The sequence below is a fragment of the Oculina patagonica genome, chromosome 5 (assembly GCF_052425735.1).
Source record: "Oculina patagonica isolate OP01 chromosome 5, crgOcupat, whole genome shotgun sequence".
NCBI lineage: Eukaryota > Metazoa > Cnidaria > Anthozoa > Scleractinia > Oculinidae > Oculina > Oculina patagonica.
The window spans coordinates 1,710,420-1,727,275 of NC_135762.1; the positions used below are offsets into that span (position 1 = coordinate 1,710,420).

The 16,856-nt window shown below is 37.9% G+C and overlaps 1 protein-coding gene and 1 pseudogene across 1 annotated transcript; one reads left to right on the forward strand and one right to left on the reverse strand.

Moving 5' to 3' along the window:
- Window positions 1-4,402: 4,402 nt before the first annotated feature.
- LOC144654730 (uncharacterized) lies at window positions 4,403-6,064 on the forward strand. Its single transcript, XM_078514960.1, has one exon. It carries the CDS (start codon window positions 4,403-4,405, stop codon window positions 5,477-5,479), a length of 1,077 nt encoding a protein of 358 aa, XP_078371086.1. The 3' UTR covers window positions 5,480-6,064.
- A 7,592-nt stretch (window positions 6,065-13,656) lies between these two features.
- Window positions 13,657-15,737, reverse strand: LOC144654165 (uncharacterized; annotated as a pseudogene).
- Between the last annotated feature and the right edge of the window lie 1,119 nt (window positions 15,738-16,856).

Consider the following 16,856-nt stretch of genomic DNA (forward strand, 5'->3'; position numbering starts at 1 on the left):
TGTACTCATCTGAAAATTTCCAGATCAGAAGAAAGACCATCATCCAGCCACCATGGTCAAAGGTGTACTGCACATACGCCTAACCGACTTACCTGTTGGCGTTCTCTTACCACCTCTGCAGCTCCTCGATCACTGAAAACTCTGTGGTTGATTGACGGAAAATAGTAAATGGTTGACGTTCGTGTGGGCTAAACGGCAGTAGCTGAGACGAAGCAACCAAACCCTATGACAAATTGTTTCTCTCCACTGCTCCCTACTATTTATGCAAGTGACAAAACATGATACTCTTGGATTCACTTTGAGTACACTTCACTGTTTATGGTAGGCGGAGTAAGCACAGCTCCTTAAGGAAATTGGGTCCCAACTCGACTGTGGACGTAAATAGGAGGCAGGTTTTCTGGGGTATCAACGTTTGGGAGCGTGCCGTGCTCCGTTTACAGTGTACGATATCCCTTGTATCATGATCCTACCGGTACTATTCGCCACATTTAGGCCATGGATGGTTGTTGTTATTTTGTTCATATTGTCGAAAGGTGAAACACTTCGTTGCATTTACCGGTAATAATCTGGAGAGTAAAGGAAGTGGAAACTTCATCTTGCGTCTTGCTGTTCAAAGTTCTAAGCCAAAGTATTAAGTCTCACAGTGCTCAAGTTTCCTGAGTATGGTGGCTGCACAAAGGAGGATGTGTTTTGACAGCTTTCACTCTCCCTTCGTTTCAGCACGGCAAATGTCCTGAAAAGGCAAAAACAGTGACATGCATGATAAAAAACTATCACAGAAAATCAAATAAACTGAAAGTAATAGCTGAGCATGTAATGGAATGCCTGGACAAAACAGAGGACAATGCAGTCTTCCAGTCTTCTCTCGCCACTCTACACTTGCATTACCAGAGACGAAAAAGCTCAGGAACTTCACAAGCTTGGAAGGGACAAGCTCGTCCGATCATTTGTCTCCAAGATCGTCGGCTGAAGGAGGCCACGGTAGTGGTGGTATCCGCTAGCACCCCCTGGATTGAGCTGCGATGGAGTAGAGCGACGTCCTTTCACTTGTCTTTTTATCCTGAGTGAGTTTATATGTGTAGGCTAATGCACTGCAACAAAAATACTGGCGCTGTAAACCAGTTTATAGGTGAGACAATCTTTGTCACCTGGATTGACCTTGGCAACGGCGATGAACCCTTGAATATCAAGGCTCTCCAGTCATTCTTTCAATATCTCACTTCTGTACTCTGCATTGGCGAAGCCAATAATTATAATCTCCAACTCTTGGATATGGAGAAGACAAAGCAACACGTCTTTCTTCTGACCAGAAACGCAGTCTTAAACGAAATCAAGCACAACAGTGAACGCCTTCAGATGCACAGACACCTTACGATCTGTATCACGCAGGAAATTGGTTAGATGATTTGCGACAGGATGGTTGGAACTAGACCTCCATCACAAACAGGTTTTCGTTTTTCACCTTGCAATCTTTTCGACTATTACCTAGCTCAAGTACTCGAGGTTCAATCTTTTTCAGGTAGGCTTCTTTAGAGCTTCGTCCTTGTCATTGAACATAGGGAACTTGATGTAAAAAAAAATGTAAATGTTGTTTATAGTGGTCATGCACTTAGCTTCATATCTCTTCGAGATAGCTAGTTTACAGGCATGCCACTGAAACAGAGGAAACAAATATTTAAATGAACATAACAAGGTTAAAAATCCCAACTGGCAGGAGGCAGACCAGTTGGCTATGTACAAAGCGTGATCGAGGATTTGAATTCGGGACAACCGAGAAAACAAATCCAGCTAGTGGCAGGGGCAGGTCTTGAACCGGGGACCTCCAGATTACAATCGATCAGGGTTTTTACAAGGGTTTGGTAACAGCCTCGGTGCTACCTTATTGCTTCCAAATTTGCACCAGCAAGTATCCAGGAACTGATTACAGAGTTCTTTGATGCAACTGGGTAAATATCGAAGTTCCATGAGTCGCCTATATCGATTGAGACAGCTTCTCTGAGTGGCATTTCCGTTTACATTAGTGAGTGGTGTTAAGTCGTGACGCTAAATGCCATTCACATTTAAATCAGACAAAGAAGAGCAGCTTACTCCCTTATTCCGTAGAACTTCTTTTCCATCCCCATTATAATCGGAGATGTCTGACAGTTGTAACCTTTTTTTGAAGAAATTTCAAACTCTAGAGGGTTTTTCGTTTGGAAAACATGAATGCAAATATAACCTCAAATCGTCCTAAGAAACTGCAAGAATTTTAATTGTAAATTATCAGCATTTTTTATGTCTCTCGAGTTTAAACTATATTATAAATGTAGTAGGGAGTTAAATCTCTGAAAATAACACCGTCAATTGTTTTTTCGCAAAAAATGCTTTAATACAAATAAAAAACACACTGCGGTGACAAACATGACAAGACAACGCAAGTCGGAAAAAACTTTGATTTAAGAACTTAACGTTTCGTATGTTACAACATACATCTTCAGAAGTGACCGTTGAAAAGATTACAATAAGATTTAAACGTGAAATAAAAGACTGGTACCTAATCTAAAAAATAATGACAATGTTGTTAATCAATAACAAACAGACTAAAAAATGCAGAAGAAAAACAAACAATATCGCTAGTAAAGAAAAAGTTTTCATTTAACGCTGATTTTAAATCACGAATGAACAATGTCTCCTTTATTTTACAATGGTGATCGTCCTGTTGCTAGAATGTCAAAGTGATCCCATTTGATGTTGTGACCCGTTGATGTGATGTGATCTTCAATGGCTGATGCGTGACAGTTTTTTGAAAGTGCTTTAAAATGTTCAGTTTTCCTTTCGTGTTATCGACGCTTTGTTTTTCTAATATAAAAATCATTGCAGTCCCAGCAACTTGCCTTGTAAACAACTTTGTAAACAGCTGAGTTTGTCCTAGCCTGAATTTCAGACATCCCTCTGTGCTCGCCTGCTTCTGGCAAGCAGGCGAGCACAGAGGGATGTCTGAAATTCAGGCTAAGTTTGTCCTTGTATGGGAAAAAGACTTACTACGGCGAGTGTTTTGGAAAATAATTTTAAAATTGAAACAACCATAGAATTTATAGATACAAGATATAATTTGCTTTGTACAAGGCAAGTTGTACAAGTTTTTAGCCGGCCCGAAAGCGCAGACGAGGGCTACAATGAGCTCTGAGAAGGGCCAAAAACATATTTATACTCAAGAACATCAACTTTATTGTTATACTCCTTCGACTCTTTGTAATTCCTTTTCATCTAACTGAGAAGACTTAGAATTTGCTTCCTCGTTAGGGGTTTCAGCCATTTTGTCGTTATAAAACTCAATGGTAGTTTGCAGTGCCCGATGGCAGCGCTCGAGTCAAATTGCGCTTGAAGTGCTGCCGGCCAGCAAGAACACGGCGCGAAAAGTTGGTTGGCTTCAAGTTTTGATTGGCAGGCCTTGTTATTTTCTTGTTTCTGATTGGATCAGGGCAGCGCAAACTAGAATTAAAAATCTTATTTTTCCGCCGATGTTAGGCTGAAAATATTCTTGTTAATATTCTTAGATTGTAAACTATGACATTTCCCTTTTGTGCTGTACGCCATACATGTTTATTACAAGACCATTCATCAAACTGTCATTGGCAGATTTTTATTGTTTTAAATATTGGCTCGTTTTGTCGTTTACATGGTTCAGAGAAATGAAGAATTTTATACAGTTTAGTTAAAAATATATAATTGTATTTATACATTTTCAACACACAAAATTATATTCTTTTCAAAATCTCAGCCTCGGGTTTATTCTTAAAATATTCTGAAAATTTCAAAAATTTCAGCCTTGATATTCTTATAAAATAAATTCTAATAGAAAAATAAGAGTGTATGTTAATTGAAGTTTTCTTTGTCACCAGTAATATTTAATGATCACACTGTCTTGGTCACCGATCACGATTCTGTAAAAATTCTGACATGACTTCGGGGGTTATATGCTTCTGCTCCGCGGGGGCGAGCAAAACTATAGATTACAGCTTTGTCTTTGTTTTTGAGTTCTTTTCAATCTTGAAACGAACAATTATTTTAGACGCATAACATTGTCACGTTATTTTGGAAAGCAAGTCAGAATTTTTGCCGTTATATCAAACTGCAGTGATGTGTCGAAACCTGCCCTAATCATTGTTTCCAAGTAATCGCAGATACCGGGTAACTAATCGAAAACTGCCCTAATCATTGTTTCCACTAAGTAATCGCATACTGGGTAACTCATCGAAAGCTACCCTAATCATTGTTTCCAAGTAATCGCAGATACTGGGTAACTATTTGATTTCACCTATTTCTTACCCATGCAATCTTTAAATTAATTTTATTCCTGGGTCGGCTTATTGTAAAGCACTTCCTCGATACCATGTTTAGCTAACTTGAACACTACAGTAAAATGAAGTTAAGAAGTATATTTTTCTTTATGGTGGCCTTAAGTTCGGTTATAATCCTTGGCATGATTGTTTATATGAATGAAACCGTACAAGGGGTGGTCAAATTTAGTAAAGGGATAAATATTGATTCAGCAGCTGAATTATACGCCTACAACTCGGAACCTCCGGCTCGCGATTATACAGCACAACGAAGTTCGGGATTGCCAACAAGAAAGCCATTCATTTATCTCACGGAAACCGAGCAATGCCTTCCTTCAAACTTGGCAACTTCTTCTCAGATTGGCGATCCCGAGACTTGCAACTGTGATGTGATAGTGCTAAGTTACCGAGTCAAGTGTCAAGAAAACAAGCGATCACACATCAAGTATTTGTTTGATCCGAATACCCTCTTTGCATCAGGACGAAATGTGCTCTTTTTTGCTGCAATGGATCGAAGACCGGGCTACCATTATTACATTTTTATAAACGACGACACGGTTCTCAAGTACAACATCTTTACACCCGCCAACATGACTAAGATGTCGCCGTTTCGAGCTGTGGAAAAGTGGTTGTTAGATTACGAGCCAGCGGTGGGCGTACTGGACTACGCCTTTAATCATGGAGCAAACACTGTGCTTAAAAAAAGGAAAGATTTTTGTGGAATAAACAAAACATCGTTAGTTCTTCCTACCGTTTTTTTCGATGCCATCTTTAACGCTTTTCACCATAAAGCTGTTGAACACATCCTTCCCTACCCGACGCAATATGAGCGCGAGTGTATTTTTGCCAGCCACAGAGACACTATGATCGCTGTCGAGGTCAAATTTGGCGGTCAAGCACTCCTGTTTGCTCCTGTCACAGCTGGCAATCCCAAACATCGTGAGTATGATAGATCCAAAACAAATTTGACAGCAATATCGCGTGAATTTGTAGAGAGGATCAAACAAGAGGCCCCTTCAAAGCTAAGAAATCATGTTATATTTGAAAAGTTACACGACAGTCCAAGAGTGTACCTTGACAGAAAGTCACGTTCGTTTTGTGTGAACGTAACTCGCCGCCAGCCGATTATTCCATACAGGCATTTGTTAAATGAGTTTTGAACCCTCCTGTCCTAAGTTAAACATTTTCTTATTTGGTTGCTGTACATCCTTTTTAAGGTAATGCTGACAATTTTGGAGTCCTTCAACTTGCATATAATTTACGCGAAATGTCACGATGCTATATTTTCTGGATTTCAAATAAGAACTCAAATACATTGAATTTGACGAAAACAGCGCTATGTTCAGTGAAAAACTTTTTCCCGAGGTACTGAGAGGTAAATAAGTACGAGGTAATGAATATATGAAAGGACATTAGATATTATTTTCCCTTCGATGCTCCTAGCCTCCTACGCAGACGTGGAATGTTTTAATTTCTCGAACCGATTAAGAATGACGCGCAGAGCAGGAGTTTCTTTAATACAGAGCAGGAGTTTCTCCGGTATTTTAATAAGGCAGTTTAAAAACAATATTATTTGGTATCAATTCTCGAACTCCGAGATTCAAAATGCTTTTCTTTAAAGACGAAGGATGATGATCGATGATAAAACCTTCAAAAAAGATGTGTATACTATTTAAGACGTCTAAAAAACTTGGGTCTTGTGTTTTTGAATATTTAGGATTTTGATGACGTCACGTGAAAACAAAGAATGCTAATAAAGAACGCTAAATTAAATGGTCTTACAATTTGAAAATTGGAAACATATATCATATCAAATTGTTTCGAGATAAATGTCAGATTTAGTTAGGAAAGTTTGGTGGCATTTGCTCAAAGACTAAGTAAGTTTGCCAGTTTAACACAACGGTTAATTCCCTGAAATAAATGGAATTTTTAACGCAAGATCTCGATCCTTACATATACATAAATAAAGCAACCAATAGTTAAGTTTAAAATTATTTAATAACCTTATAGACAGTCCAAAACTAGGTATTAATTTATATTGCATTACTAAAAAGCTCGATTGCATAGACAGTCTCATTTCTAAACTGAATAATATATCATCCCCTACGTATTCAAGGGCCTTATTCGTAAATGTTTTTAATTATATAAAGTGGCTTTAATTGAATTGTATATTTGTTTTAATCAGGAAAAGGTATTAAATTTCGAAACCCCCTTCTTTTTCTCGCGAGCCTCAATCGTCGCATTCACTTAAATGGCAGATGTAAGGATTCTCAAAAATAAGTGAGTATAAGGTAGTACCTAATTTTGTTCATTTCCGCATATGCAGTGATTCTTAGATAAATAAGCGATTAATTGCTATAAGATAAAGCGAAGATTTTATCAGAGGTGTAAATTTCTACACAAGTAAAGTTATCTGTCAGCCAATCTGTCACAAAAACTAATAAAAGCAAAGAAATAAATGGGTATTGGATGTTGTGGTGGTAGGAAGTAAAGTCTGCTTTCAAGCCTAGTGACCCATCAGGCCGGCGCTTATCCCGGTTGCTGTAGCATGAAGCGAAAAGGATTATTTCCACTCCTCCGCTGCATGGGATGCTAGTCCATCGCAGGGTTACCCATTTATACACCGGATGTTGTGGTAGAGTTGAATGTAAGTTACTTTATTTTTCATGTTTTAAGTATAAACAAAGAGTTCAAGATTATTTTATTACCTAGGGGCTTGTTTCAGTTCATTTGGCTCGTGTTTCTTTAATGAGACATTTTTCTTCGAGCCGCGCACATAAGTGTTAAAAACCATCTTAGAATACAAATGCCCATCTAATCAGATGTTACGTTATAACAGCTAGTTTAGGCGTAAACAACCAAGTAAGGTGATTCCACTGAAATAGAAGGATATTAAAATTTTTAGTGGTATTTTTTGAGATTAAAAAATAAAAGTTTTTTGGTTTTTTTTTTTGCGCCCCGTGGGGTAAAGGTGGGCTTATGCTGTCTTGTACTAAACACTGTTGGTTTATATTATGTAATGACTTGTGCAAGAACCTATCTTGTATTTTCGTCCTTGTATTCTGGCTTGTAATGTTGTCTGTTATATGTGGAAAGGAGCTTTGAAGAGTTAAGATCGTTCCCATACGTAGCTTTGTTTTTGGCTAGACGCTTAAAAATAACCGTGCTTTGAGAGACGGGATATGTGAAGTATTACCCCAGTGGCTTCGAAAGTGGAACCAAGTTGTGCTGTTTGCAAAGATTCTAGTTACGTAAATGTTACTTTTAAAAAGGGATACTGTCACCGGGATTTTTCTGCTTTTCAGTAAAAAGTGCTAAAATTGACAAAGTTCTCTTGCTCGTACACGAAATGCATCTAAAACAACAAGGTGAAAATATAAAGCAAATTGCGTTGAAGGAAGATGGAAGCCGTTGTAAGTTTTCCAAGCCACAAGAGCAGAATTTGAAAAAAGTGATCAGCATGACATTTTCAAGTTGAGATCAAAACATCCTGATGGCATCACACAAATATCACTAGTTTGTAGCTTCAGTACACTGGCATAGTAATTTTGAACAAAACTGGACCACTTTTCGTAGCTTTCTTTACGTCTTTATGCTCTTAAATTTTTGAAGTGAAGCTGGTGACAGTGTCCCTTTAAAATTTGGGTTGCTGCAAGCGTCCAGTAAACATGTCTTTGCCCAAGAGATCTGAGAACGAGATTACATTTCGTTCAGTGCCATATGGTTGTTACTTTAATCTCCTTTTCTCCTAAAAACCTCTTTTTCCCGTCCCGTTTTTCATCTTTCATAAATTAAAAATTATCAATCGTCAACCTTCACTGCACTACCGTGTAACTACATCGGCACTGTTCGATTCCTTCTTGTAGATCTGCTCACAGAGAACCGTTTTTCATTGTTGCAAGAAGAAACCCCAGAGTTAAACATTAGAAACACACTCCCGCCGCCTCTCCCGGAAAGTCACGCAAGAAATGTTTCTGATGACAAGTCAAATACAGTTACTCCAGGTCATGTAAGAGCCAATCTTAATGACAACAACACTCGCGATGGAACAACACAAACACGGCAAAACAACAACAACAATTTACAGCCTCGTAGACCAGCTGGTGATGGTACACCACCAAACACAGCAAACTGCACAGCAGTCATCCTGTGTGACTCCAACGGTAGATTTTAAAACACGAAAAACATGTTCCCACCCTCATATACTGCGCAATACTTCCGCTGTCCAAAGATTGAGAATGCACGGGCCTTGATACAAAACGAAATGACTGATTCTCCTCAACTCATCGTCATACACACCGGAACAAATGATCTAGAAATGACACACACAGCGGATGATCTGATATCTGAAATTACCACTATGATTACAGAAGCATCAACTAAATTTTCCTCTAGTAAAATTATCTACTCAACACTGCTTCCACGAGCAGATGTTTCATCTCAAAACATTGCTTACATTAACGAAAAAATTTGCGTTCAATGCTCAAAGTTACCAAATGTGCGCCTGGTCACTCATGAAAACGTATTTGCAAAAGGCCTAGCTGTCTTGTATGACAATAAACATTTACAAAGACGTCACATTGGTTTATTTGCGGCCAATCTAGTAGAAGCGATTCGTGGTAGAACGAGACCAGCACGATTACTTAGCAGCCAAACAAGGTCTCCGCCCCGTCAACAAAACAGAGCAATCCCGGGAACAGTACCTCTTGGAACATATGCCTCATACAGCAGCGCAGTCAAGGGCTTTCTCACAGAAATGCCCCGCCATCAACAAGGACCTTACATTCCCATGATTCCACAGGCTCAACAGCAAGAAAACCGCTTATATGGACAATCACCGAACAATCCCGTAATAAACAATTCAGTTCATCCTCAGAATAAAGACTCGCCTGTAGAAGTTCCAAGAGAACTAATATCCTTTTTTAGATTCATTAAATCGTTTATTTAGCTATAAATTATTTACCAGAATGGCCATAATCCGATTAGCAAAAAATCGATAGATCTTCGCGGACGGTGGCTAATTGCTTGCATTACACAAGCAAATTGTCTTTTCTCGCTTGGAATATAAATGGGCTTTCTTCAAAATCAATTGGGGACAAATGGCAGAACATAGATTTTTTAAATATGATTAATAATTTTGATTTCATAATTCTCTCCGAGACTTGGAAATGCACAGATGTTGAAATATTAGGATATAGATCAGTAATCTAAGATTCTATTAATTCGAGAAAAGGTGGTCGTAACTCCGGTGGTATTGTTTTACTTTACAAAAATGCATTACATGATTGGATCTCAATTGTGAAAAATCACCAAATTTTCTATGGTTTAAGATCAGCAAAGATTATACTAAAACCAACAAAGATATATTATACATGTGGACTTTACATTCCTCCGCACAACTCGAGACTTTTGATGATGAATTATTTCAAGAACTTGAAACGGACATTGCACTTTTTTCCTCCCATTGATCGGTTCTTCTTATGGGCGACTTTAATTCAAGAACAGGGAAATATTCGGATAGTATCTGTCAAGAAGGGTCGAAAGTTATTCCAAATGACCGATCTGAACTTTCGCTAAATCCAACTCAGCGAAATAGCTTTGACAATGAAGTGAACAATCACGGTAAAAGACTTCTTGAAATATGTAAAAGCGCCGATCTCAGAATATTGAATGGAAGAGTCAGTGGTGACTCTTTAGGGAGAGCTACCTTTCACGGGAGAAATGGTATATAAGTGTAATTGATTACGCACTGTGCGATCAAGATTTATTCTTAAATGTTTCAAATTTTATAGTAAAACAGCCTACTTCCTTATCAGATCATAGCCCTATAGTGACTTGGCTAAATATTAACTCGACCAATTCTGATACATGTATTCCAAAAGGATCGCATAATAACATCAACTCTTTAACGCGCGTATCCGAAAACAGTTTGTTTGGGAAAGCGATTCTACACAGAAATTCAAAGATGCTTTACGCTCTCCAGTTATCCAAACCCTCATACAAGATTACCTAGACGAAAGAGCACATATTAACGATGTTAACACTTCCCTTGATAAAGTAGAAAATATTTTTATCACAACTGCAAGACAATGTTTAAAGATTAAAACCACAAAACAGCGTAAGCGTATCCAGTCATCGTCAAACAAAAAATGGTTTGATCGGGAATGTAGATTAAAAAGACATGAATTGAGGAAATTGGCAAACCAAAAACACAGCCGGAGACCCCCTGAACTCAATTTTACGTGAAAATTACCACGTCGTTCTAATGCAATACAAAAGTTTACTTAAATCTAAAAAGGACGACTATTGTAATAGCAAGCTTCATAGCTTGGAGGAAGCTGTTAACAATTCAGATGCGGCTAATTTTTGGAAATGTTTAAAATCAATGGATGACACTATTAAAAAAGAAGATACTCCTTTAGAGTCAGAAGAAAATTGGCTGCGACATTTTGAATCTCTTCACTCTAATGATCGACTTAATCCCATTCAACAGAAAATCTGTAACGAACTTCAAGAAGAAGAAGTCTGGAAAAAAAATTTCGGCCATTAGATCACTTGATTACCGAAAATGAAATACGAAAAGCTGCCAAAAAGTTAAAGAACAACAAATCTTCTTATTCAGATAAAATTAAAAATGAAATGATTAAAGCAAGTATCAACGACCTTATGCCCGTATATTACAAACTTTTCAATGGAGTTCTAAATTCAGGTTCCATGCCTCAAACATGGTGTGGTGGTCTCATAACACCAATTTATAAATCGGGTGGAAGAAGTGATCCGTCAAATTACCGTGGTATCTGCGTCTCGAGTTGTCTGGGAAAACTGTTTTGCTCTATTTTAAATCAAAGGCTTCTCGAGTATTTCACCACCAATCATATATCACACAAGTCACAGATCGGCTTCATGCCTAACAATCGAACAGCAGACCATGTTTTCAGACTCCGAACTTTGATAGACAAGTACGTCCATAATCACAATGGCAAAATTTATGCTTGCTTTGTTGATTTTAGAAAAGCTTTCGACTCAGTCTGGCATAATGGGCTTTTAAGTAAGTTATTGCAAATTAATTTAGGAGGATCCTTCTACAATTTAATTAAAAGCCTTTATTCTAAGTCTTCTTGTTCAATAAAAATTGATCAGTATCAGACACGACCCTTTCAATATACGAGAGGTGAACGACAAGGTTGCATTTTAAGTCAACTACTTTTCAACCTTTATATTAACGATTTACTGTTCACGGTACAAAATTAAACGCTCTACTATATGCCGACGATTTAATTATCTTATCACGTTCCAAAACAGGTTTGCAAAACTGTCTTAACACATTAGACACATACTGCAACACCTGGATGTTGAGCGTAAATCCCAAAAAAACCAAGATAATGGTTTTTCAAAAACGTGCGAAAAAATGTACTGAACATGTATTTTATATAGGAAATCAAACAATTGATGTTGTACAAGATTATACTTATTTAGGAACCAAAATATCTTCTACAGGAAATTTTAAAATCTCACTTGATCACCTAAAAGAGAAAGGACTTTATGCCCTTTTTAGTTTGAGACGACACACAAATTTTAGTAGATTGAAACCTTCTCTTGCCTGTAAAATCTTTGATGCAATGATATCTCCAATTTTGCTCTATAATAGTGAAATTTGGGGTAGTTATGTAAAATCTGATTTTAAGGCCTGGGATGGTTCACAAATTGAAAGAACACATCTACAGTTTTGTAAACGCTATCTTGAAGTAAGTAATAAGGCTTCTAATGTTGCATGTAGAGCTGAGCTTGGTCGATTTCCTCTCCTTATCACCATTAATCAAAGAATCCTCAACTACTTGATATATCTCCAAGAAAAGCAACCGGATTCTTCTGTTAGACAGTCTTTTTTAATTTCATTAGAACTTCACACCGCTGGTAAAAATAGTTTTTACTCTAATCTTATGAAGATATCCGAATATTTTAATTTTGGTAATTTTAATCCTGATTTAGTAGATACCGCAAAAGTGACAATGTTTCTGCAGTCAATGAAACAGAAATATATTTCGTATTGGCAGCATACTCTACAGCATTCTCAAAAACTAGAATTTTACAGATCTTTTAAGAACGAATATGCTACCTCCAATTATCTAGAGTTAACTAGGAGAGTTTCTGGTAGGAGAACATTAGCTAAATTACGTATTAGTAATCATAAGTTAATGATCGAACTAGGCAGATATAACAATACGCCCAGACATAACAGGCTCTGCCCGGTCTGTGATTGTAATAAAACCGAAGATGAAATTCATTTTCTCCTTTATTGTTCCAAATATACAACAATAAGAGATAACTTTTACAAGAAAATACAACCTACCATCTTAAATGTCAGCCGGCTACCAGTGCCTGACTTGATTTTAGAATTAATGAATTCTTCCGATTATTTTGTGACCATCCAATTGATTAAATTTATATCATCTTGCTTTGATTTACGTAACAAAATACTATCAATGTAATTAATTTTATATGTAATCATTTTTTTTTCTATTATGTTATTATTTTATTTTATTATTATTATTATTATTATTATTATTATTATTATTACTTAATAAGTTTACGCTTTTGCAATATTGTAACAAATTTACAGTCATGCAAATAAAGCTTGTTGTTGTTGTTGATTCCGTAAAACCTCAAAGAGCTCATGGAAGAACAATAAATAAAGGGAAGCCTCGAACCATGCGGCCCATACTGCCAGAGCTTTTCCCGGGTTCTGCAACATTAAGCATCTAGAAATATTTCTACTCCCCCCTGAATGGGATTCAAGCCCATCGCAGGGAACCCCCAGCAAAATGTCGCCGGTACCCATTTATACACCTGGGTGAAGAGAGGCACTATGAAAGTGTCTTGCCCAATAACACAACACAGTGACCCAAGCCAGTAAGGCTCCAACCCGTACTACTCGATTCGAAGTCCGGCGCACTAACCATTAAACCCATAATAACCCGTTATCTGTTAAACATATGTTAAAATTAGAAGATGAGAATATTATTTAGGATATTCATCAAATGAATATTGTTTCAGCAACATTTCTGTTACGCGCGCTTTTTGCTCCTCGGTCCAGACTACTTTGTCCCTGGTTACTGAAGGAGTTCCGTACAAAACTTCGCTGCATTTTTCAATGTAATCCTCAGAACACGTGACTTGCAAATGGTCACACAATCTTAAGAGGCGCTAATATGTCCAGGATAAACCTTCTACTCATACCAACTTCATGCAAAAAAGTCGATATTTCGAAGAGATCTTTGATTTTATTTTACGTCGTGTGTGTCCGGTAGACTAAGTAAAAGCCATATTCATAATGAGACTAGCTAAAATCGTAGGCTGTGACTTGTGCTTGGCCACCAAATTTGACCTCAACAGCAAGCATAGTGTTTTTATTACTGGCAAAAATACACTCGCGCTCAAATTGCGTCGGGAAGGGAAGGATATGTTCCACAGCTTTATGATGAAAAGCGTTAAAGATGCATCGAAAAATACGGTAGGAAGAACTAACGATGTTTCGTGATTGCCACAAAAATATCTCCTGTTTTCAAACATAACGCTTGCTCCATGATTCTTGTAGTCCAATACTCCTACCGCTGGCTCGTAATCTAACAACCACTTTTCCACAACTCGAAACGGCGGCATCTTAGTCATGTTGGCGGGTGTAAAGCTGTTGTACTTGAGAATCGTGTCGTCGTTTATAAAAATGTAATAATGGTAGCCCGGTCTTCGATCCATTGCAGCAAAAAAGAGCACATTTCGTCCTGATGCAAAGAGGGTATTTGGATCAAACAAATAACTGATGTGTGATCGCTTGTCTTCTTGACACCTGACTCGGTAACGTAGCACTATCACATCACAGTTGCAAGTCTCGGGATCGCCAATCTGAGAAGAAGTTGCCAAGTTTGGAGGAAGGCATTGCTCGGTTTCCGTGAGATAAATGAACAGCTTTCGAGTTGACATTTCTTGACTTCGTTGTGCTGTAAATTCAACCGATGAATGAACTGATGGATAATTTTTAATCCATTCGAGGCTGATTATCTCTTGTGCGGTTTCTTTCGCACCCGTGTTCACATTAACAGTAATGCCAACGATTATAACCGAATTTATCTTTTTCTCGTTTTAACTTCATTTCACTGTAGCGCTTAACAAAACCTGGCATGTAAACTAAGAAAGCCGAACTGCGTAAAATAGACTCCCTCGAGACTTTCATTTATGGGCTATGTAACGGGATCACGATGCCAAAAGGACCCATTCCTTATAAGTACCCAAGGGACATACCTACATATATGTAGGTATGTCCCTTGCGTACTTATGAGGTTCCCATTCCTTTTGGCATCGTGATCCCGTTGTGATCGATCCTTAAATAGGTTTTTAAAATGATTAGCTTAAATTAAGTTGCGTACACGTCCATCTAAACGAAAAAGATATGGTCTGATAAAACTGAACTACCCGTTACACTTTCTATGCCACTAAAAAGAAATAAAAAAAGACCAGCTCACAGTGTCATTCTTTGGCTTTGAGCCTTTTAAAGAGTGATCAATTTTAGATTTTCTATCATTTTAATGGGATCAGAGTTTAATCATTTGGGGCACACAGCTATCCTAAATTTGACGCCAGCTCAGGGGGCCGACGCAAATAAATTGCATAACAACTCGATTACTCGCGCGATTTGCTACACCGTGCTGACAAGTCTCAATAAGGACGAAAAAGCTGTCCACAGTTGCAATCCTGCTCTGTCAGTTTTAGACGTGTTAACGTTGTTGTCTCCCGCAGTCTTCTTTTTTCACGTAGTATGATCAGCCCACAGAACATAACAGGGGGGTCCGGGGGCTTGTTCCCCCCGAAAAATGTTACTTTCAGAATCTCAAAAACGCTTTATTAGGCCTTCTGGTAGAAGTTTAGCACTATAATAGATGCCATCATACAACCGTTAAAGGTAATTATTTTGTGTGACCCCCCCTTTACAAAGCATTTTTTGCATAGCCCCTCTTTGAAGCCATATTTTTGGCCTGCCCCTCCCCCCTTAACTCCCACCAGCCCCCACCCCCCACCCCCAGATAAAAAAAAAGAACAACTCTCTGGAGAGTAACACATGATCTGAAATGGACAGTTTACATACGTAGCTTAAAAAAGAACGCTTCACCGATTTTGACTGTAATAAAACAGATATGTCTATCTGGAAATTATTCATTCATTTTCACGTGAATTTGTTTGAATTTGAAGGAGATAATTTTCAAGGGTAACATCGCGTGGTCTGAAATGGGACAACAAACAAACGAAGCTGAAAAGGTCTATTGACTGCCAAATCGATTGTGTTCTTCGCTTCAAATACAGACTAACCGCTTGTAAGAGACTAGGGCTGTACCAAACATGCTCGGCAGCTTTGAGGCAATTTTTCATCTTTTGAGCAACCTTTTTCTTTTCGAGCAACTTTCGAGCAACTTTTTGCAATTTTGACCAACTTTTTGCAATTTCAAGACCGACGATTTTCCGAGTGTTGCCCGAAGACCATACGAACATTTTTCGAGCATTTTTCGAACTCGTCCGAAGATTAACGAAATTTGCCAAAGATTTCCGAGAAAGTTCAGAAGATGCTTCAACTTTCAGATCATTAAGCATTGAAAGCTCGTCAGCAAACATGACGTCATCGGTATCTTAACGATTGTTAAAATTTTGGCCTTAAAATGTTTCTATACGGAAAATGATCTAATAAACGCCCGGGGCGTCTATTAAATTTTAGGGGTCCAAGGGGAGGTGTTTAATAGATACGAGGCGTTTATTAGAGAGAGGCTTTTATTTAACTTAAACTGTAGTAACGCCAGCAAAGCAAATAGGATGCGTAGTTTGCTAGCGGAGTAAGATACAAAATAGATTTGGAGAGTAGGAGACTTATCTATCCTGCGCTAATGCAAAGCCTAGAGATGTCGTTCATAGTTCGGTATCGACGTTTTGATCGTCATCGGGGTCAACCATGTTAATTTTGGCGTTGTTGACCTCTTTGATGTCCGACTCAAACAAGAAACTAACTACCTTATTCTTACTAATTTTCGCGAGTACTAATTTTCGCGATTTTCGCGATTTCAAAATAATCGCGAAATTTAGTACGCGCGAAAAAAACATTGCACGAAATTTAAAGACGCGAAAATCAATCTCATATCATATATCAAAACAATAAAAATTTTAAATGTTTGGAACTGCAACTATCTTCCTTTAAAACTATATTTCCGTCTTGTTTTTGACTGGCACCCTTCCTCTGATTACTGTTTCGAGCTTGTATATTGGTTCAAAACCTCTTTAGTACAGTCAATAAAGTTTCCGTTTGCAGGTTCCTTGTAGTTACATTGTGCCAGACCTTTGTGAATTCCAGTGGTTCCTTAGTCTTTAAAGACTGAACCAGATAAAACTGACAAAATCGCAAAATTTAGTACACTTTTTTCTATTTTTTCTTGCAATCGCGAAAATTAATACTCGCGAAATTCAGCTCTAGAATTTTCGCGAAATTAAGTACGCGCGAAAATT